This window comes from Neodiprion virginianus, chromosome 4 (assembly GCF_021901495.1).
Source record: "Neodiprion virginianus isolate iyNeoVirg1 chromosome 4, iyNeoVirg1.1, whole genome shotgun sequence".
Taxonomy (NCBI): Eukaryota; Metazoa; Arthropoda; class Insecta; order Hymenoptera; family Diprionidae; genus Neodiprion; species Neodiprion virginianus.
Window position 1 is genome coordinate 16,055,987 of NC_060880.1, and position 23,704 is coordinate 16,079,690.

General features: G+C 37.9%; 4 protein-coding genes across 11 annotated transcripts; 2 read left to right on the forward strand and 2 right to left on the reverse strand.

Moving 5' to 3' along the window:
* Positions 1-28: 28 nt before the first annotated feature.
* Positions 29-3,101, reverse strand: LOC124303658 (vacuolar protein-sorting-associated protein 36). The gene is made up of 7 exons (XM_046761148.1): positions 3,026-3,101; positions 1,843-2,102; positions 1,583-1,778; positions 1,151-1,509; positions 904-1,068; positions 612-827; positions 29-531 (listed from the first exon to the last, which is right to left on the reverse strand). Exons 2-7 carry the CDS (start codon positions 1,936-1,938, stop codon positions 361-363), a joined length of 1,203 nt encoding a protein of 400 aa, XP_046617104.1. The 5' UTR covers positions 1,939-2,102; positions 3,026-3,101; the 3' UTR covers positions 29-360.
* Positions 3,102-3,507: 406 nt separating this feature from the next.
* Positions 3,508-15,058, forward strand: LOC124303655 (bestrophin-4). 3 transcript variants are annotated; one of them, XM_046761140.1, is made up of 9 exons: positions 3,509-3,878; positions 4,197-4,976; positions 8,279-8,448; positions 8,596-8,916; positions 9,829-10,387; positions 10,470-10,768; positions 11,451-11,677; positions 11,765-11,999; positions 12,077-15,058. In XM_046761140.1, the coding sequence occupies exons 4-9, from the start codon at positions 8,795-8,797 to the stop codon at positions 12,411-12,413; spliced, it is 1,779 nt and encodes a 592-aa protein (XP_046617096.1). In that variant the 5' UTR covers positions 3,509-3,878; positions 4,197-4,976; positions 8,279-8,448; positions 8,596-8,794; the 3' UTR covers positions 12,414-15,058. The 3 variants fall into 3 exon arrangements, with proteins under 3 accessions (XP_046617095.1, XP_046617096.1, XP_046617097.1); XM_046761139.1 differs by lacking the exon at positions 8,279-8,448 and having other exon boundaries at positions 3,508-3,878; XM_046761141.1 differs by lacking the exons at positions 8,279-8,448; positions 8,596-8,916.
* On the reverse strand, positions 13,881-19,038 carry LOC124303660 (MTRF1L release factor glutamine methyltransferase). Of its 6 annotated transcripts, XM_046761151.1 has the most exons (6): positions 18,915-19,035; positions 16,794-16,931; positions 16,416-16,533; positions 16,103-16,331; positions 15,613-15,860; positions 13,881-15,504 (listed from the first exon to the last, which is right to left on the reverse strand). In XM_046761151.1, the coding sequence occupies exons 2-6, from the start codon at positions 16,858-16,860 to the stop codon at positions 15,261-15,263; spliced, it is 906 nt and encodes a 301-aa protein (XP_046617107.1). In that variant the 5' UTR covers positions 16,861-16,931; positions 18,915-19,035; the 3' UTR covers positions 13,881-15,260. The 6 variants fall into 6 exon arrangements, with proteins under 6 accessions (XP_046617107.1, XP_046617109.1, XP_046617110.1 ...); XM_046761153.1 differs by lacking the exon at positions 16,794-16,931 and having other exon boundaries at positions 16,416-16,531; positions 18,915-19,038; XM_046761154.1 differs by lacking the exon at positions 16,794-16,931 and having other exon boundaries at positions 16,416-16,523; positions 18,915-19,029.
* On the forward strand, positions 17,937-23,560 carry LOC124303657 (tryptophan 2,3-dioxygenase). The gene is made up of 9 exons (XM_046761147.1): positions 17,937-18,009; positions 18,312-18,384; positions 18,927-19,090; positions 19,241-19,308; positions 19,398-19,463; positions 21,733-22,092; positions 22,744-22,993; positions 23,080-23,173; positions 23,245-23,560. Exons 2-9 carry the CDS (start codon positions 18,356-18,358, stop codon positions 23,417-23,419), a joined length of 1,206 nt encoding a protein of 401 aa, XP_046617103.1. The 5' UTR covers positions 17,937-18,009; positions 18,312-18,355; the 3' UTR covers positions 23,420-23,560.
* The last annotated feature ends 144 nt before the right edge of the window (positions 23,561-23,704 follow it).

Below are 23,704 nucleotides of genomic sequence, written 5' to 3' on the forward strand. Positions count from 1 at the left end.
TAAAACAGGGTAAATTTATGGTAAAATGGTAAACAATTAATATACAATAGTTGTGGCTGTACCTTATGAGTAGGTTTTTTTTTCAAGCTATTCGCAAGCAAACTGTATGTAATTAATATACGTAAAGGCACAGAAATGTACAAACAGCCTCTCCTTCAGCTTCGAAGTGGTTGTGACTAAATTATTCGATACTTGACATCTAGACTAGGTCTTTCTGCAGATTAACGAGCTTCAAACTGTCTCGTATTATTATTATCATCGTTGTTATTCACACTTATCACTTAACTCAAGTTTTCATTCATCTCGAAAACCGTATTGACGGCTCGTAAGTTTCTAAAATATCGCCAGGCTCCTGATCACTCAACACTGAGTGAGAAAAAGATTTGGATAAAACCTCAAAGCCTCTATAGAATCGTCTCTACAGGCTTTTCCGTGTTTCTCTGCGGCGATCAGCCTCTCGCGTGCCAACAGAATTGATATTCCTGCAGACTGAGCGAGCTCTTCGACAGTTATCGATCCCTTCTCTTCCAGCTGAACAGAAAAATACTGTGAGTCTATGTGAACAAGCGATGCGTACCAAAAAAATCGTCCAAAAAAATGTCACGACGTACCAATGCTTCCACAGATTCAACAATGGCAGTCTCGTTATGAGATTCCAGCTGCAGGACCATTGCTCCGCTCTCAAAAGTTCTGAGGATAACTGGCAATCGAAGTGGAGCCAATTGTCTGCTTGCATTCAGCACATCCTCGGGAGATAAAAGTTCCAGACCTCTTGCTCTGTTGACTCTACAATAAACGTCTGTCAGTGCCATCATGCCACCAACTTCCTGGAAAAGAAAACGAATAAACTTAGAATGATCTCTGAAGTCAAGTTCAGTTCAGCCATTTTGAAACTCTGCAAACCTTCAATGGCTCCTCTAATATTTGTGACAACTCTCTAGCTAACTGTCTGAAATACTCGTTACTACTCTTGTACGCGTCTCTCGTGACAGGGTCATCTATGCCTAAGCTCATGAGGTACGACTTAAACCTGACCGTTTCATCCTCGGTTATGTCACCTTGTTTTTCCTGAAAAAGAGATTCGGTGTCAGTGAGAGTCCCCGCCGCAACAGAATGAGCGAGAGAGAGAGAGAAGAAAATTTCTACCAACCCGTATTTTATTGGATATGGTCTTTGAAATGGAGACCATGTCCTTGGCCATTCCCATGAGCTTTTGGAGGTCCTGAAAGGCCATAGTTATGCTTTCATCGGTAGCTTTCTGTCGCTCTTGAAGGCTTCGTTCTATTCCAACAATTCCAGTCCTTGTTTTGATCATTGGCAATTGTCGCGAACTGCTTGACTCGGCGCTCGAGGTAGGCGATTGGGGCATGGGAACCGAGGTAACAAGTTCCCAGGCCCGCTTTGTAACCGCATCAGCAATGTAGCTGATAAAATTGGGATCGACTCCTTCTTTGAAAGATAGCTTAACAAAATTGTTAACGCTGTAATTAACAGGACCGGGCATCTTGTCTGAAATATGATTGATTGCAGAGCAGTTTGACAAGCCTGTAATGCGGTGTATGTGAATATCTGAATTAATTACCAACAGCAGCTTCGGCCAGATGTAAAACAATTTTTTTACTACGACCAAACGAGAATGGACCAGGCGTTTCCTCCTCAAAGTATACAATATATCGCAGAGAGAGGGACAGGCACGTAAGGCCTCTCGGAATTTCGCCGGGCCGACCCCACAGGATTCTGTAATTTGTCAGGACCAGTTCACCACCCTCAAATGACGTCTGTCAAAAGATAAAATTCGCCAGGTTATGTTGTTTTTGCTTCGGAGAGTTCCGACTCGATTACCTTCGTGTCTCCGTCGTAGAGCTTCACAGCCTTTTCACGTTTAAGGAACGCCTCGTTGGCCTGAAGCCGTGCCTCAGCATATTCAAATCTGTTCATTGTTACTAAAAATCTTGCCCAGCCCGCGGTTGAGACATCGGTTTTATGTTTAGCTAGGTTAAGTTCGTTTCACACCAACCATCATCTGTTCAATTATTCCTCCGACAGTTAGCGCCACTGTCTATGATCTCGAATATCGAGCTTCGAGTATCGATATATTGACTCTGTTCAACAATCGAATACATTTTTGAAAGTGTGTATGTCTTACAGTGGCCTTGGCCTCTAGTACGATTTATTTTTATTTTTACGCAGTGTATATAGATATGTGGGTATGCACTACAAGTATAAAGCTGAGCAGTTGAGCAAAAAATCGGCTCATAGCTGTGTGCATATTTCCATAGGCCTAATCTAATACATACAACTAAGCGTGAAGTTAACTCTGTTCACATGAAGAATATTAATTACATATTTGTTTCACGTGGCATACGGCATTTATATTGCAGTATTGCACTGCAGCACGATTTATAGGTATATAGAGTTACTCGGTTACACACTGTTACACACAGTGAGAATGATAAAAAAATAAAAAAATACGAAGGTGAACTCAATTTGCACCAACTTCCGGGTACAGTCTGTTACCCAGCCCATCTTCAGAGATGTAATGATAATGATTATCTAACCTGATTGACCAGTGAGGCATAATTTTATTCAGAAATCGGCGTATATCGCGCGTATTTAATTTATGTATTCATTGCCGCGGAATTGTAATGTATGCGGGTATTTATATGTATTAAGAATTCTGGCAACGAAATAAAGGTAACGGTTGTCATCCCAGCGCGCTTCTCATTTTATTGTTAGGCGATGACGCACACCTGAATCGTAAAACTGTAGATTCGTTTCCTGGGTTCAGGAATACAGCCCGCTTAAACGTTGAGCCAGGTGGATATATTATCATAACTATATTTAGCATTTGAGACCGAAGCTACAACTAAGAATTATTATTACGTGAAAACGTACAGCCTAGATATGTCTGTATACGCCAGTTGTAAACTATTGTAATATCGAAATGATTATGTGACTGTGAATTAGAATCAATTCTCGTTACAATTTAACCTGACTAATTACGACTGATTATAACTATACCCACATGTCTTACAGATCTACACGGCAATTAAGAGGGAAGAAAAATCTTTTCCTCACGCGTCTGTATAATACTAACGACCTCGGCATGTTTGCGTCGACTGATCACTGCTTGCTGCTATTCGCAGAAAAAACAAACGACGATATAAGTGTGCTTTATTTGAAAAGAAAGTTTCAGGCGATAAAACAAATTAACTATACAACTTATTTAACGATCGTCGTTTCAACTGATAAATGATTCACCTTGCCTGATCAGTTTCATCATACGGAAGTAGCTTTCATACAAGAACTCGACAATTTAATCTTGTCGGCTACAGAGATCAGCCGATAAATCGGAAACAAGAACGTCATAGACTGCATAGGCCTCGTACGCACGCGGGTGAATCCGTGTCGTAATGGTTTCTCGTAATCGACACGAAAACAGTGAGAGGAGAAAAAAAATCACAGACCAATCTTACCGACCGAGCGACTCAGCGCGCTCGACTTTTGGCTCAACGCAGCGACCGCAGTCAGCTGTCAGCGGCCGTGGAGTGCGGTGTTTGTGAGTTGCGGGGCGCGAGAAAAAAAAGCACATGTGTATCGTGACATCGCTTGGCGTCCGTTTAGTGTGTGACAACGTAATTGAAGTAGATTTATTTGGTGCCGCAAACAATTCTACAAACATTTCCTCTCACCAATTCCGGCCTCGTAATACGTGCACATTGCACCGCGTGAATGCATGTCGGAATTCCCGCAACGCACAACCTCCTTCCCTTTCCGATTCTCCACCCCTCTGACGGACTGCATTGATTCTAGTTTAAATCGTTCGAGTGCAGTAATTGCATCGTTGTATAGCCGATTCTGTTGCCTTCTTGATTCAGGTAGGGTATAAATTATAAAACTGATCGGAATTCTTTTGTCCGTCAAACATCGTGTGTCGAGAAAACACACGTTCCTTTGTTCGTAATGCCACCAAAGGTTCGAAGAATAAAAGAAAATCGTGAAACGATAAAAGCCGCGAAATTGAAAACTTAAAGTACGTACTTATACCGATTGTCACGGGAAGAAACTTTTTCTATTTGTTCTGATACTTCACGGACTTTTTTTTACCGATAGGAATTATTGTAATTCAGAATAATGCTACGGCCACGATCCGACTTTCTATTTTTCATTTTTTCCTATTTCTATTTCTTTTTCAGGTATACACTGAGGCTCATTGTTATGCCAAGATATGACGAGATGACATTATTACCCGTGCTGATTATACTTGAGTTGTTTTTATTGTCCGTAGACGAGGAGCCAAAAATTATCATTATCACCGCTACCAGGCAGTGATAATAATTTTAGTGGTGTAGTGAAAAGAAAACTGTCGAAGTATGGTGTATGTTATACTTGAAAAAAAACCAGAGAATAATAAGACACGGTCTATTAAATTAACGAGGGACGTTATTTTGAAATCCTTAAACTAACAATACGCACAAGTAAAGAAGAATAAATTATTATGCAACAGGCCACACGATAAGTTGGCAGAGGAGTTATACGTACATACATATATCAGTTGGCCTTCAACTCGGTTTTTTGTTCTTCATCATCGTCGGTGTCGTCGTAAACGGAACGTTCAACTGCTGGATGAGTATAATGCATCAATCGATACATTTCCGTTAATGCTGATCGTTGAGCATTGTCGCTGTTGTCTGCATTTTACATCATCTTTGATCAACGATTTAATCATCTCTGCCAGCTACCACAGACATCAAAAGGATCGGAAAAATGACAAATTTAGTTGACGGCTAATTACAGCAGCGATCAGTTCCGCACGACGGTGTCTGAATAGCGCGTTGGGACACTTTGTCATTATCTTCTTCTCGTTCATTTTCCTTTCAATTTCAAACCGTCAAAAGTGCCAAGATGACTGTCACCTACACAGCGGAAGTTGCAACCTGTCGCGGATTTGGATGCTTCATCAAACTTTTGCTCAGGTAACTACTATTATCAAATATATTCTTTCCTTTTTGTTCTCTTAGATAGCGAAGCAAATGTGTTGCCTCTATATTTCAGATCGTTTGACTATCTCAGGGTAAAAAACGACTGATTCCATGCCTGCCACATCTTTCCTTCCTCCAGATATCGTACCCCTGCCCTTGAATTCTTTTAACCTTGATAAAAATATGCAGGTACCATTTTTTTTATCATTAATTAGCTAAGAATGTCACTTCTTATCATGCGACAAGGTTTTTTTTCCAATAGCTTTGCTGTGTTATGTATAGTTTCTGGCTTGTAATCTCGGTTTATGATGGAAGGCTGTTTATGGACATATATTATGATGAATTTTTTTTTTCCTTTACGATTTATAGGTATAATAGGCGTGTAGTTATAGCCACTTTTCTTGAAAATAATAAAAAACCGCTTTCCAAAGATATAAGTCACTTCTTACGTAATTTCTTATTTTGTTGTTTCAAACTGTTTGTTTGTTAGTTATTTTTATTTCTCTCAATATGTCATCATCGTGTTAGTCACACTTAATTCATATCGGAATTCAATCCATGTTCTTCGAAATTTTAATGTAGTCTAAGATAACAACTCGAGTGTAAAACTTGCGATACTGCATAGATCAATAAGATTGTATCACCAATTGTCTCAAGGGTGCAATATCACTTTAGCAATCGTTAAAAATTTATCTATATGTCGGTAAAATTGGCCTGTTTATACATGTATATTTTTTTCTTGCACAGAGATACGACAATAAAACAAAAACAAGAAATTATTACAATTAGAAAGAAAAAATTGTGTCTTTCGAATTTGAACACGCATTTGCCTGGTCAATCAGAATTCAGCCACTTCCTTAATCTTTCTAGAACTGTATTAAATTGAGCGGTGAAAAAAAATAAAAAATTTACAACAGAATTCGTTTCTGTATCTTTCTATTAAGATATCGGATTTTTTTCAGAATTTTCCTAAACCTATATCAGAAGTTATACACATGTCTGTTATAGCGGTAATATTTTTTAAGTTTACAACTCTGTATTAACAGATGCCGAGCTTATATATTTTCTTTTCCAGATAAAAAATTAAGTTCAAGTAGCATATAGAATTAGAAATGAGAACACAAATTACATGTCGCTGTTTTTGTCTGCTTAAGCTGCACTTTTTCAACTAGAAGACATAATTGAATGAAGGGATAGTCTTCCATATAATTTTTTTCAGATGGGTATCGAAATTGGTGACAAAATCCATCCCTAAAAAAAAAACTGATTAGCGAAACTTTTCTTATGAATTTTTCAAATGTATGTACACGGAAATGGAGAACCGTTCTAAATGAGTTAATTAATCGATTTCAATCTTCTCCACTGGTATGTTGGTAAAAAATTATGAATGTTCTTAGTGTTGAAGTCATATTGATTCAAGCTTGTGAGTCTCTTGATGAACTTATCTGATAATCTATGAATGGCATCTGTCTAAACACAACGTGCCTGATGGGTTAAGATAAGTGTGATCAAATAGGTCAGATTGTGAGAATAATCTAATACTCGAAACTCTCAATTGCAGCATGTAAAGGTTTTATCGATGGCAGATTGTAAATGAATGACTCGTGGCTGCGACTGATTGCGATCGGTCTGAATTTTTTGTCATCCATCTTTTAAGAATCACCCTATCTTGAGCTAGTCATTTCATGCCAGCACAGCTGTTTTTCACTATAAAAGGTGACTCCCAGAACTTTTCCTGATTGTGAGTCAGAATAACTGATCAATGATCAACTTGTAGGAACTTTGTCGTGCGATTTCTGTGAAGCGGCGTACTTATTTACAGAGTTAGTCATTAGACATTATTATTCAAAAAGTCTTTCACTATTATTCTCAGTGGTCCCACATTTTGACATATACATATGTACATACGTGATGCGATAATTTACTTGGTGCGATTACTTTAGTCGGCTTTTTTTCACTCTCTTTTGAACACGAACGTTTAACAAAGCTTACTAATTTCTCAACAGGGCATACATGATGTGACAAGGAAATGTGATACGTGTTCTGGCATTACCGATAAACCGATTTTATTAATACCGTAGTGTAATCATAATGATTTACGTTTTGGAATAATCGTTATTTCGTAATTTTAGAAACATCTGAAATGCAGTAAATTATAATGAGGCAAAAGAATTTTGTTGTTTCATTACACCGATATTATTAACTTCAGCCTCATATTTATTCGAAAGTAAATCACCGTTTACTTTGCACTTCGTATGGTTATCTGAACCACGTCAGTGTCCGATAATAACGGTATCATCATTTCCTCGCAATTACTTCAAAAGCGTTATCTGTTTTGTTTGAGTGAAAAACGGAAAAATGCAGCCGGTAGAGATTGTAACGCTTTACTCGAAAGTTAATTATTCAAATTGGAGTCATCACTCTAACGAAAGAATTTTCGTCAAATAATTCCACCAACATTTTTTTTTCCTCCTTTTTAATGAAAGAAATTTTACTCTACTTTCTCCTTTTCTTTTAGAATGTTTCACAAAAATGTTATATTCCTTTTTACTAGTGATGATAATGAATGATGTAATGACTATAAATAATACTTATTCATACGATACTACTATTTATGCCTGTAAAGTCAATTAATAACTGATACTGATTATTCGTGTATTTCAACTACCCGGGACAATCTTGGTCCGGTTCTGTCCCGCTTTACTAGTACATTTTTTTATCTTCCATATGACCGAAATGACCACATTACAATACCACTTTTCTTAATAGAGATTTTGAACCGAGATAAGTGACCCTTGGCGGCTGTTAGCGATGCAATATAAAAGCTGTTTCCTGTAATCTCGCTTGTGAGTCAACTGTCTAGCAAAAAATCCATGTAAAAAGATTGCCCAAAGCCGATAGGCAGTATTATAAAGAAGATTGTAAATGAGGTAATATGCTATCGAGTCCAAAGTTCAAAGGTCGCACAATTTGTTGTACACTTACTACGTAAATTTCAATACTCGCAATGTATTGGCAGAAAATAACAATTCATTATTTGGGAATGACTTGTTTTAAAAATAGACACATTCCAAGAAAAAATTTACAACACCATGAATTACGTGTCTAATTAGAACGTCCATTGTTTGCGATATCTTTTTATTGCCTGTAGTTGACATATAAATGTAATAAAAGAAAAGGAACGAGTAGTTTTTTTTTTTTTTTTACTTCTACCTCTATTGTCAAAAATAGAATCTTTTTGATAGCCTCGTTACCGTCGCTTTAATTTCCAACTTGTGGATTCTGTTTTATTACAGTCTCTACTCACATAACCGGATACACTCAGCGGGACTGATAAATAGCTTATCTCGATCAACTCATCATTGTCAAAGATAGGACTGTACGCATTGAGGCGTGTGCTAGACATCGTCACTGATTATTGCACAATCTAGTCCCGTTATTATACTTACCACTTAACGTTACAGAGGTTTGTTATTTTTTCGAATTAACACCTCTCCCAATAAAGACAGGAATACGGTGTGTGACGTCAAAATGTTGTTACTAATTTCTAATCCTTGTTATAAACACGTACATGAAACTTGTAAAAATCGTTATTTCGTTTTTCACATATTAGATGGCGAGCCAGCGTTTACAAATTGGTGTGGTTCGACTTAGCTGCTTTTTTAATACTGAACTATGCTATTACGGGCATACATCGTTTTCTCCTGGATGACGTGCAAAAAGGACACTTTAAGGCAGTTGTCGAGTATTGCAAGGCGTACAGCGACAAAATTCCACTGTCTTTCGTACTCGGTTTCTACGTCAGTATCGTCATGACCAGGTGGTGGAATCAGTACATGATTATTCCTTGGCCCGACTCTATTGCAGTTTTTGTTTCTGCAACTATTCACGGCCAAGATGAACGCGGAAGACTTATGCGGCGTACCATTGTGAGGTACGGTAATCAGGTAGACAATAATTAATTACCGAAACTAACAAGCGGGATAGTGAAGATGGTTTTTATACTGATTTTAAAGTATATTAAGTTTTCTGTTTCGGATGTACCAAAGTTATAGTCCAGTCAAAGAGCTGTCCAGACAGAAATATGAAGTAAAAACATTTGAAAATGCAACTGAAGTTAATCGACTTGAATTTTGTTGAAACAGTATTCCCTTGATGCAGATGAAATTAAAAAAGTATAAATTTTAACTGCAATTTAAAAAATACTGCATTTAACTGAATAGCATAATTATCGCATCATTTGACCGATTTCAATGAACTAGAGCTGATTTTGACCTTAAATGATTTCTCCAGAAACCAACAGTCATATTTTCTACTTCACTTATCAGTTCATCGATAAAACATGATCAGTGAAATAATTATAAGTGATGAATAGTAAACCAAAAGAAATCCTGAAACGTTATCGGATATCCGACTTTGTACATTATTAAAGAATTCATTTGCGAACAGAATGAGCCCTAGTTCATTAAAATCGGTGAAACGGTGCAATTTTTTCATCATAGAAACAATTCAATAATGTTAGCTCTTCAAAGTTATCAATAATTGTCCTATCGTCACTAAATTTTATGATTTTCTAATTTTTTCTGTACGAATGGAATATTGTTTGAACCAAATTCAGTTTGATTAACTTTAGGTGCACTTTTAAACCTATTTTACATGACAAGCCTGGCTGGACGGTTTTTGACTGAACTGTATGTTTGGTTATTTCTTGAACACGAGGTAATTTATTTATTGACATATTTATTTGCGGCTTACCCCTTTACTAATATCAAGAGAAAATAATACAACAATCACTCCCGATTACATTTCATATACTAATGTTGCTCTACTTTACTCTTTCTTTCAGATACGTCTGCGTTTGCTTGACTTTAGTGCTTACCAACATATCGCCTAGAGTTAAAAAGCGATTTCCAACATTGGAACACTTTGTTGACGCTGGTTTACTGCTCGAAAATGAATTGTCGATATTCCAAAGCCTTAACGCCAAGTTTCCAAAGCCTGGCAAACACTGGTTACCTATAGTATGGGCCTCAAGCATCGTTACTCGTGCTCGAAAAGAGGGCAGAGTGCGTGATGATTTTGCTGTGAAAACTTTGATCGACGAGTTAAACAAGTTTCGAGGAAACGCCGGAAGGCTCATACATTATGACATGATCAGTGTGCCTCTGGTCTACACTCAGGTCGTCACACTGGCAGTATACTCATACTTTTTGACCTGTATCATGGGAAGGCAATGGACAGGTGATTTGTCAGCGGAAGCAATCGACTTGTATTTTCCCTTCTTCACGACTCTTGAATTTCTATTCTACATGGGGTGGTTGAAAGTAGCCGAAACTTTGATAAATCCTTTTGGCGAGGACGACGACGACTTTGAAGTTAACTGGATAATAGACAGAAATTTACAGGTAATATTACCTGCTTTCATACATCGTTCATTTCACGTCATGCGAGTGAATAGTCAAATTTTTCATTTACATCGAATTACAGGTGAGCTATCTGATTGTCGATGAAATGCATCACGAACATCCGGAACTTATTCGCGATCAATATTGGGATGAAGTATTCCCAATGGAATTGCCCTACACAGCGGCTGCACAGCCTTTCCGAGAAGAACATCCCGAGTCTTCAACCGCTGGTATTCAACTCTCCGCTGCTCAGCAAGAATTGCAGCCATCATCGGTCAGGATTGAAGATCTGGCACCGGAGTACAATACCAAATTTCACAATGATCTAGCAGACGATGCTGCATCGGGTATACACTTTACTGCAGGTGGAAAAATGTCAAGGTAATTTTATGTCAGCTACTTAACGGAAGGCTTTTTTCATTATCATCAATTTGAACGAAATTTGTGAAATTAAGAAAACGATTCAGTTTCAAACAATCTGGAGTACAATATTAATGAAAAAAATTATTGCACAGTTTGAATTCAGATGTTTATCATTCAATAATCACTCATTGTTTGTCTCCTCTTTTTTTTATTTTGCACACTGCACTCACGCAGCCCAAACTGGCTGATGGATTATTTTTACAACGGATTGTAAGTTCTTTTCTTGCAAAAAAAAAACTTAATACACTGTAATTCGATGTTGTACTGTTCCGTTAGCTAACGCTTAATCATGTTTCATTCAATTATTACCTGCTCTTGATTTTCATCTTATACAATTTGTTTGAACAATATAACGCATGTGATTGGCAGTTCCCTAGGCTGTGTAACATTTTTTATACAATTATTGGCAACTTACATTCTGCGTTAAAAACATCAAGCGCATTTTCAAATTAATTTTCTACAGTCTGGACCGACTTGATGTCAATAGAAATATTCTACTTTTGTACTAGATTACTATTATTGTGCATCTGTGTATATGCGGTGTAAATTGATCAAAAATGATATAGCTGTGTATCATGTCTGAAGAAAAATTTATTCCATTTCTTTCCTTTCTTTATTTTCAATTACTTCACCTGCGCAGAAGTGGAAGCAGAGTCAGTACCAGAGAGCGCAGATTCAGCGGGGGATCAACACCTAGTAATATTGGCGGTTCGCTCACGAGAGTAAACAGCGTAACTAACGTTCTACGGAGGCTTTTCAGTAGGGAAGATAGACCCGACGGTAATAAAGTAAACGACGATACCAGGACGCCAGGAAAAATTCCAAATTCAAACTCAACAGCTTCTTTGCAGCAGTCTCGATTTGCCGGTATGAAACAATTTTTTATCCTACCAAAATGCTTGGAAATCCCAAATAAATTTCAACCAATAACTAACCGCTGACTGTTGCTTCTAGGTGGCGGATCGATGAGAATTGGAGTAATCGAGGAGGTTGATGAACAGATGACCATGACGTCGATGCGGCCGGAGACTAGGCCTCACGTTCAAAGCATTTTCCCACAGGGCGCACCACCTCCTTCTGCTCCTATGAACGTCCCGGGAACAGTTTCCCCAATGAATGGTCGAAATGGTGGCGAAATTCTATCAACGAGCGCGCCTGCTGCGGCGATCAGACTTCCCAGTGCGCCAAGGTATTGAGTTGAACTGATTCTCATGATCTAATATGACAAAGGGCAGTTCTGTTATTTTCCTTCCCTTCCATTTTCAGAACCCAACGCAGTACGCAATCGGCTCGATCAAGTGCTGCCTTCGAGTCTGCCCCAGGCTTTGAGATGGGACCTGTGATCGATATAGATAATATTAGCATGAGTAGTACAAGCACGATGAATTCGGATGACGAATTTTTAAAGCTTAAAACTGAAAGGGAGAAACAACGGCGGGAAAAGGCGGTTTTAAAGCTTGCACGAAGCATTAGCGCCCAGACGCAGATAAATCATGGTGGAAATCTTAATGCGAGCGATTCAGAGGCTCTTTTAACGGAGCTCACACAGTCCTCTCGTATTTCGATTAGGCCTAGGAACGATAATAACACCGATCACGTTTAGCGCACGAAATAACTTAGGTGAATTCTTTTCTCTTTCTTTCTCGTCGTCTATATTGTGTTACATTTCGTCGTATGCGCGTTAAACGATCTGCACTTCGAGTGGAATTCTCCCACTATAGATAGTTAACAGTGATGACACGAAATTCATGAGGTGGCTCGATTTTTGCAGAATAATGTTTTATCGTACAACACTGGTGCGTTTTTTAGTCTTTTTGTCACGTATATTATCGTCGTAAAGACACACTTGTCACTGCTCAATATTCGACACACGTATTACATTCCCGTAATACATAATGTTGTTACTATATGACGAAATCAGTATAAAAAGAATTGTTTTAAATATATATTCTAATCACATACAAACACACATGAGGTAAGCAATTCCATGCAAAGTCAAACTGTACTTAGATAATTTTTATAGTGAGTAATGTTTACTACTCAATTCACAACATGTTTTGTTGTTTTTTACTATTGTCTTATTTTTAATGCAACGAGACGCGATAATTTTATCGCACTTGTAAATATTAGTTGAAATTCAACAACTTTAGTATCTTGTATAACTATCTAGATGTAGTTATTTAGAATTTAGTAATTCAAGTTTGTATTTAAAAATCAACACAAGTTAGAGAAGCTTCAATGATCGATTAAACTAGTTAGGTTATTTTAATGATTTTGATTGATAACATTAGACGCTTAACTAAATCGAATAATACCTGGGTTGTGGTCGGCTAAGTTTATTATATTTTCTTTAATTTTAATATGCATATTATTTATATCCACGAGTAACGAGATATATTAAACGTCGTTGATGTATTATTTATTATTACTAATATTATTATTGTTATTGTGGTTATTTTTATAATTTTTAAAGAACAAACAAGTGGTCATAGGCTAAAGGTGCTTTATATTTTGTTTCGTTTGTTTCATATCGCATTTTGCGATAAATATTTATAAACACATGAAAAATTCGAAACGATATTGATCTTTTGATATGGTCGAAGTATTATCTTACACGTACCTACTAATGTGTTTTCGAATCATTCGCTGTTAGATACAATTGTCTGAAGATGATAACACTCTTATTAATAAACCACCAATCTTGTGTGGCGTAGTTTTTCGCATTATTATTGTTATGAGTGTTATTATTTTTTTCTTTTAATTTTTTGTGAAATGGCGAGAGATAAGACATCAAAGTTAATCATTCGGTAATCAACAATTGTAACCAAATCCTTGCATTCGGAATCCAATTTATGAAAGTTAATGAAAGTAAAATTTGCCTCCGCACTTTTTCATTGCACTGTACAAATATTTAGGAAGTCTAAAATACATACCATTGTAGCGAAATTACGAAAAAATAGGAACAACACTTTTACCTGCACGGTGCAATTTTACTAGCCACGTATTTAAGTACGAAATAAATTAATCGTTTTAACCTTATTATGTCACATATTGACATATTTTCGGGTGCCTTTACGCTGTGCCTATGTTTTAAGTACGGAAAGTTTTAGGCGACCCATTAGCTTGTTATTCACACTATGCTCAAATTCACGCAATGCTCAAATTTCAAAAACTTATACTTACGTATATCCCCACAATCGGAAAAGAATAGAAACGGATTGAGAATTTCAACACGATCTATTGCGATTTCTTTATCTAAACGGATGTTTCGTATTCTTCGAGAAGAATTAATTCGGATAGAAAGAATTGAATCGGATTGATAATTGTCATCCCTTATTCTAAATAAATAATTGAAACGAACAAGCTATTAGAGGTGGCATTGTCGCGAATATGACGGGATAGGAGAGAACAGATAAAATCGAATAGAAACGAATAAACATATTCAAACGAACAGTGGCTCATTGGAATAACTCATGCTTAATTCGGAAACTTGAAGAAATGGGATTCATAATTCTGCTAATCGTTCCGTTTCTATTCTTTTCCGATTGTTGGGATTCACGAACGAGTACTGAAATCTGCTAACATTCCGACAATAATATGTTCTCTCCACATTTAAATAACGAAACCGCAAATTGCTCTTTGTAATATATTTATATTACGTATATTCAATACCCTTTGCTACGATATTGTACTCAAGTAATTATGTATAACATAGATAATCTAATTAAGGTTTGGAAAGTTGAGGGAAAAAGTGTGTACATTACACCAGTCACTGATTAGTATGCAATTAGTTATACGTATTTTGTTTGTTTTACCATTCTATAAAATGTGTATCGTTCGATTGCAACGATGCGTTAAATACAGAATAATGCGGCTAGCTTAAGCTACATATAATAGGAAACAAGTACTGAACGAATATAAACTCTTTTCTATTGGTTTTTCTGTACATAAAAAATTGTCATTTAATATAGGCTCGCAGTCTCGATATGATTCAAATTTATCTTGTACGTCAATATTTTTAATTAGTAATTCTCGTTTGCCATCCAAAGATTCCAAGGGATGATTACCTGGTGCTTGACTTGTGCATTGGGTTACGCATCAATTATCATTGTTTACCAGTATTACTGTTTTACAACAAATAACCTATGTCAAATCGCTTCTGCGTGTATAATAAGCAATAAGGATTTCTTCAAGGTTTAAAAGACGATCAAAAATTTCTTGTAAGTTTTCAGAAGTTGAGGTATATTACAAGGAAACAAAAATCTTCAAAGAACGTGTTTTATTGATAATACAGACAGATGGAAAGAATGAAAGATAATAATAAAATGTGTAGTTATTGAATGGATAACAACTTTGATAACGATATAAAAAATAAGTAATTTCTCGAAGTGAATGAAAAATAAATTTAGCGTAACGGAAAAGTAAATTTGAAGTGATTTTCCCTAATTTATCAATCTAATTTTGATAATTCAACAAACCTATCATTGTTGCAGTAATCTTTGTACGTGTGTTCGAACTTTAGTTTTAAATCTGTATATTTTTTGGTGAAGAATTCAATGTATTCCGGATGCGTAGGATCGACTTCCATGAACAGCAAACCTCTGGGAATCAATGCTTTTGACGCATATCTCAGGACTGCTTTTATCAAGCTTAAACCATCCTTGCCTCCATCTAAAGCCCTGAGATCTTCATATCTAATGAAAATAAATTAAAAACAGAAAGATCATTTATAATAGGACATCACTTCAATTTCTATTCACCGACGAGTTAAATCACGTTAAAGATCACAGTGGATTTTTTACATTTTTATTTCCGGTGCTAATTCCATTAATTTTTCAGTCGGTATGTATGGCGGATTGCTGATAATTATATCGAACTGTTGCTGGTCAAAATCAACACCCGGATGAGAGTCATTTAGTGATTTTATTGTACCATTCTCCCTAAGAGCCGCGTTTACGATTCTCAACTTGTCCTGTAGTCCTAAAATCTCTGCATTTTGCCTGGTCAATTCGCAAGCGTATAAACTTTTGTCTACAGATGTGCACTGAATCTGAAAATGAATTAAAAGGCAAGTTGGTAAATTTGACATGGAGATAATCAATTGATGACCGTTATAAATCCAACAACAGGGCTACAAATAGAAAACTTTGCAACAGATGAAAAGGGTAACTTTTTCAGTTCAGAAAGTGTTTATAATAAACCAGACATTAAATAAATGAAAAATAAAGTTTTTAAAGCTGTCAAAATTGCAAGGAATGCGGAAAAAGGAATCAAGAAGTGAAACTTTATTGCCTGTGACGTTGCTATCTGGTTGCTCGAGTGAACCAAAGCTAAAGAGATAGCTCCAGAGCCACAGCCGATATCCAGCACTATGTAATGACTATTCTTAGCTTCCGCCATTCTCCTGAGTGCAATGTCAACCAGAATTTCGGTTTCTGGTCGTGGTATGAAGACGGGAGGGACCAGTTTCAGCGTAATATCTCTGAAATCCCATTCGCCGATGATGTACTGCACAGGCATTCTGAAAAATTTTGTGGACTGCTGAAAAATATGCGACATAGAATAAAGTTGAAGATGAAATACTGCATCAACGAGAACTGCGCACCTTGACATTCTGCACTGACAGAGAGATTGAAGCTTGGTTATTTGATCTAAGGATAGCCGCTGCTCCGGCGCATCAGCCAAGTCCATGGTCTGAATCACGGTGTTGGAACTGTAACGCTGGATGTCAGATTCTTTCTTAGAATACAAGAGATACACCCCCCGCCCTTATACACTATGAATAAATCTGGGATTATAAATTTTAAAAGCGTTTTTTCTCCCATTTTACTTTGATGTTATTTGTAATCCTAGTTCGCAATTACAGACTGATTGATCACAGATTCTCAGGTTTGCTGATGGATTGCTCCTATGTGTAAATATTCCCCTTAACGGACGCGAAAAAATTTAATGAGCATCATTTTCTATGAGTCTCAGACATACCTTTTTTGAGCCGAGTACGTGAGTGAGAATATGTTCGATTGATTCAACAGGTTCTGAAATACCCTCATTTTCAAACCGGTTACTCCAATATTTGACTATTTCACAAATCGTATCAGGCTCACCCTCGTTGATCCTTGTGCTAAAATATTTTAGCCCATTAGCCAACTCTTCTCTCCCTATCCTTACGGTACAAGTTTTGCAACCCGATAATATCGACCCCCTACAAACTCGCAACATTTTTAATGCCATCATTGTTTTAATGATGCAAATTTTAACAATCCTCTTTTCTCCACTTCGGTTTATATCGCATACGGGCGCATGAATATAATTCAACTTAGTCGTCGCCAGATGACGCTATTTGCATATTTACATTACGCCTACAAAACTTTACAAAAATTTCTTATGTGATATCCGCGTTGCGGAGAAGCCGGCGTGTTGAAAAAAAATCAATAATACAGAATCGGGTTGCAGGTAACGAGGCGCATAGCCACTGAGAGGGGATCATTTTTTTTCGAAGCTGTGGCTTTGATACATTTGAGTTTCAATTGTCGGATACGAACTAGCCCAACGAACTTACTTAATTGTAAATCAATTATTTCTGATCTACAGTATCAATGACTTTTGAGTTATCGCTTTTATGGAAGAACGATTATAATGTATTCTGTGTTCGACAAGTTTGGGCTCCGGACTTTTATGAAACTCGCAAGATCTGGTGGTATAAACGGGTAGACAATAATCTGGGTGGATGAATTATCAACCCAACATGAATTAGCTTTAATTATTATACTACGAATTAAAAATGTACAGATTTAAGGCTGATTACGAGCATATTATATAGAGGGATAATATTAGCTGCGAAATTTTTGCATCATATCAACATATTCTACATTGAGTTATTTGCGTTTATTAATGATAAATTTATCATTCTTGTTACCATTTTTATCATTGCGGGAATATTTATGAAAGGAAAGAGTGACATTGATAGTAGCGGTGTCGACACTGATATATCTCGTAATTATTTATCGTGGAGCGTGTGTGCAAAAAACTGTGAACTTATACGAAAGCGAAGTCGATGACAGAGTTCGATAATTCTCTCCTCTGAGGTTCTTTGCTCATAAAGGGAGCCAACCATAGCTCCTCGGAGCTCACGTGTCAGTCGCCGAGTGACCGTCAACAAAACGAGATCATTTTCTTTCTCTACATATTGAGACATAAAAGTAAATTCGTTTTATCAAATTTATCGTCTGCAACGCATAGATTTAATTTCGTTATACACGTGAATTGAGTAAAACGTACCATCTAATTTCTATTCACTCGTTTATTTTGTTCTCTTTGTGTATAATCATAGTTTACCAATAACAAAATTTCAAGGAAGTTGACTTTCAATTACTTCTCACATTACACTCATTCGTATTTGAATTATTCATTTTATCGTAGGCGATTATTTTTATTCCCTTTTGAATTTTATTAATCAATTATACGAAATTCAACACACATTATCTGTTTTCTCTTGCGTTAGGCCTTGGTGAATATACAGAACGCCGAAAGAGATTTGTCTGAGCGATGGCGTGCCCCATGAGAAACGGAGGAGGGTTAGTAGAATTAAAAGTGTATACTCGAAATAATACTTAGAGATCATACTACGTGACACAAAGAAAGAATATTTTTTAACATAACTTTTAACAATGAACCAGACAAAAGAAGATTTACACTTCATTAAATAAATCATCTCAATTACTCAACGGCACTGAAAATCACAGAGACGTTTCAGCAACGAAACATATTCGCAACTTTCGTACCGCTGCGAGATAACACAAACAAAAACAAGTATGATACTAACTAATTTTTTTTCCTCGTGACTTCTTCATAGGTCAAGTCCGATAAACTGATAGCTTATTCGAGTCAGTGACAGTGGAATAATAAATTTTTAATCAAAGACTATTTTCGTCTTTGGCCTGTCGCAATGAAAATTCAAAATTTCGTTACTATTTCGTCAGATTATCATTTAACGGGTCATCAGGTCGTATGGTTCTGTGTTACACATCATTAGACTGATGACGATTTAGACTTAAGCTATAATTCGCGAGAACCTTGCGCAATACGAACTACGTATAATATTTACCAATCTGTTCAGCGAGGACACAAGTCAGGATGGTGATCAATTGACCGAGGGTCCGGGTATGCTTTACGGCGAATACCTTCGTCTGGATAAAATACTGTCGGCTCAAAGGATGCTGAGCTCGCAATGTGGCGAGGAAGGCGTACACGACGAGCATCTATTCATCGTAACCCACCAAGGTCAGCGATTTAATGTGATGTTTTACGCGACGATAGTTGTTTTGCATAATAGTGCTCTTCGAGAGATGCACAAGTTTGCTCTCACCCTTTAAGATAATCCGATTACGTTAATAAGTACAGCAATGAATAGTATGACAATTACTGTTACAGCATACGAGCTATGGTTCAAGCAAATCATCTTCGAACTTGACTCTGTCCGCGCCTTGTTCAACACTGAGGTGAAAACTGGCGGACGCGAATTTTTAAACATTTCCATAGTATCCTATTTCTTATATTTATTTTTCTATAAGCAGTTCGTCAATTTCAGGGTCTTGACGAATCGAGAACGCTCGAAATATTGAAGAGGTTGAACCGAATCGTCCTTATACTGAAAGTAAGTCTACAACTTTACAATTAAAATATAATCCGTATAATTGAACTTGCTTGTGTGCTTGTTGATGGTGCGAAACGGAACGATATGTGTATGAAAATATGTAGTTAGATAAAACCCTGGCCACAATTAAGAAACCCATATGTCCAGATTGAGAAACGCTTTTTAATATTGCCACTCTGGAGAAAAAATTTTTTCTAATAGTAGTCATCAAAAAGCAGGGAGGGGGGACCACTTGGTAAAAATTTATATTTTCAAGTAAATGAAATCAGCGAGTATGCAAATAGAAAAGAAAATATTTCACAACATGACTGTAACAAAAGAGGAAAAACAAGCAGAGGTAAATAAGGAAACAGCTTTACACGTACAATTTTGTGCTCTGGCTAGCTGAAAGTTAATTGGCTTTTCTTTGCCGTTAGGATCCAGCATAAGCGACTGGGCATGATTGTTTTAGGCAAATCACACGAATATCAAAGCAAAAGAAAGTTCGCAAAAGCTGTTGAAATGTCATAATAATAAGTGAAATAGGATTTTTTTTGCTGCTGTATTTTCCACCGATATTTCAGCCGAACTCGTAACACTCTAAGATGATAAACTAGACATTGCGTACATCAGTTGGAACTCGAAATGTGCGAAGACTGGTATACGTACGGAATGCGGAAATAGAAAAAGATAAAAGGAACGAAATCCCCTGGTGACAATGACAGTGGTATTAGCCTGGGGGGTAAACGACCTGTTCCGTGTTCACGGCTGGGTGTAATCCAATTATGAATATACACACGTGCGAGTGTAACTATGATCAAGGAAGTATTACATTTCGGGCTACATTTAGGATTTCGAGTATATATAGGACGTAGGATCAGTTTTACCTGGCGCGTGTAGCGAAGGTATCTGGGTCAAGCTCGCGATTTTTTGCATCATGATATATTGTGCGCATATGCGACGTTACTATTATTTCACGGAGGCGACCTCGTAACGCGTTGCCGATATCGTTTACCGCCTCGTGGATTAAATATTTGTTAAATAACTTCTTAGATATGATTCTCTCTCTCTTTCTATGAGTGAATATTGTGCCACATCGATATGTGTACTTGAACGCGATGAACTGTTGCAGAATTTTACACGATATACACACATACTGCATAGCCTTGTATTTGTATGGGTAATACGCACAAATTCACAATAACAATATATTGAGTAAGTTAGGCCCACGAGAATTTCGCATAATGTATAATCGTCAGGCCAGCCTCAACTGCCTTCGAGGTCTTACAACAATCTCCGTTCGATTCCGTGAAACATATAACACATATGTATATAGTTAGATGCGTATTTTATGTTATCTTGCACCTGCAATATCATGCATATATTATATCCTGCAGAGTAATGCACACGTAACCGGGTTGATATTATTTCTTTTCCTTTTCCTCTCCTTCTCTGCGGCCTGTTTTCTTCGGATCGAAAATCTCTTACCGTCGTCACGGCCAGTGTCGAGTTCCCACTCGTCGTCTCGACTTACAGACCTCAAGCCTATCCTTGCGTGTATATTATACATTCATCCCATTTGTCCAACCTGCCCGCGACTACAAACTCACGGTTTTCTCACACCCTAGCCTATTCAAACTGGTACGATTACATTATTGTTTTTAGTGAGAAGTCACACCTAGGTTTGCGTTTACGTTCACAGAAATGCCTCAAAGACATCCTACGAATTTATATTGGCGCCAGACCCTGCAGAGACCATTAATCTCATTTTAAAACCCGCTTTCAGGAAAACCCGTAAGGGTTTCCCCACTCATTTCATTAGCTTCGCTTTGCAAACAGCCCAAATTCTCCGATCTGAGACATCTCCTTACCCAAGTTAATTGTGTGCCAAGGTACACGATACAGGTGACGTGCGTAAGCCTGTCGTGAATGAGCTCCGTGATACAAGAGGGTCTCCGCTTACCGTGAGAAGCCAAAGAAATCCTCTTGCACTCTAGTAAGGACTGACAGCGAGCGTTGGGTTCTTCGGATCAATAGTCTCAATCTTCGTTAAACGAAAAAAATGAGAATAAATACAAATCGGGGCTTTCGATCGAGGCTGAAGTTAATGTATCCGGAGTTTTCTGTGAAACTCGCTCGTTCAACGCCGGCAAATAGGCAATTCGAACGCTCGGAATGTGACATAGAGTATCAGTTGCCTAATCTGCCGGCGTCGAGTGCGCGTGTTTTACTGAAAACTCCGAGTATATCAACCAAGAGGGATAACAGGAAATCGGAAAATTGGTTTCAGCTACTCGTGGACCAGGTGATGATCCTGGAGACGATGACACCACTTGACTTTATGGCTTTCCGCGACTACCTCTGTCCTGCATCCGGTTTCCAGTCGCTCCAGTTTCGCCTGCTCGAGAACAAGCTCGGCCTGCTTCAGGAGCACAGAGTAAAGTACAACCAGAGTTACACCAGGGTATTTGGCAGGGATCCCGAGGCTATGACAGCTCTTGGCCTCGCGGAGAACGAGCCGAGTCTGAGCTGCCTGGTCCAGCGATGGCTGGAGCGCACGCCTGGATTGGAACCCCACAATTTCGACTTCTGGGGAAAGTATACCAGAGCGGTTGAAGGGATGCTGACGGAGCAGGAGGCTTCGGCCAAGGTAAGAGGCTTGTCTTTTCGGTTCATTCACATCCTACGTTACGGAAAGTGACTTTGCGAAAGTGCATTTGACTTGCTACTAAGCATTAGAGTGTATCAAGAGTCAAAACCAATGTTTTCAGCATGGTACTGAGAATTTCAAATCATCTAATAAACTTTGCGAAGGAAGCGACCAGACTAACAGATAACGTAAACACAGCTTCTCTTACCTGCGATTAGGTGCAGTTGCATAAGGTGTGAAAGCAAATAGAAGATAATTAAAGGTAAAAGTTAAAAGGTGGGAAAAAAATAATCGAGGAACTGTACGATCCTGCGGTCAGTTAACGGGCTTCGCTGGCATCAGATATACACCCACTCACCGACTCTCGACTACATAACGTAACATAAGTTTGCGACGTCGGTTTCTGCGGTCAACCGCACCTGTCGCCGTAATAATAATTAAATCGAAGGGACAAGAGAAGCGAATATTGTTATGAAGAGAGCTCTGTTTGCTAGGCACGGAGAGTCGTTTCAAATAAATCGGTTTCCATTGTACGTCTGTTACATAATTCGAAGATCCGAGTTTAATTATATCGTGCGGTGAATAATAGTACACGATTTTGTAGTTAACGTTTTTGAATGATCACATTTTGAATCGAATTATTATACGAAGGCGGAGAAGAGCGAGCAGGTGAGAAACCATCGGCTCTCCGACATCTCTTCGCGGAGGGCGGTCTTCGAGACGATATTCAACGAGGCTCTTCACGACGCTCTTGTGTCAAGAGGAGAGCGGAGATTTACTCACGCGGCTCTCCAAGGCGCCGTTATGATAACGCTGTACAGAGACGAGCCTCGGTTTAGTCAGCCTCACCAGATCCTCACGCTACTCATGGACATCGATTCCTTGATCACGAAATGGCGATGTAAACAATTGAGAAATTGATTATTTTTTGCATTTATTGATATTCCACTTTGCTAAAATATCTCACAAGCAAGTTCTTTTACCCAGATAATCACGTCATCATGGTCCAGAGGATGATTGGCTCCCAACAGCTCGGCACCGGTGGTTCTTCCGGTTATCAGTACCTGCGGTCCACACTGAGGTAAAATATGCTGTTCGTTTTTTCCCGCGGTTACTGAAAAGATATGAGAAAAACTTCCATTTAAATTCCAGCGATCGTTACAAGGTGTTTTTGGACCTTTTCAATCTGTCAACGTTTTTGATTCCGCGAAATCTCATCCCGCCGTTGAGCAGGGACATGAAGGCGAAGCTCTCGGGCGCGTGGGGATGTTGGGGAGCCGATGATGATCAAAACAATCTAGAAAGCTCCGCCGAAGCTTCTATGTAGACTATAATTCACGCATCTACGTGATATGTGATTTGCTTCAAGTCTGCACCGGAAAGGGGGATAAATGAAGAGTCAAATTTTATTTTCATGAGTTGTAGTAAAGTTAATATAATAATTATAATTTAACGCGTTTACTTATAATTGTGTCACAAGATTGTACCGCTCCGTTTCCTTATCACAAATACCTAAATCAAGTAAATTGAGCTGTCAGAGGAAACATTTTGACTTACGCGGTCATATTTAATGGCTAAACGATAATATTGTGTAAATAGTTTCGTATATTGC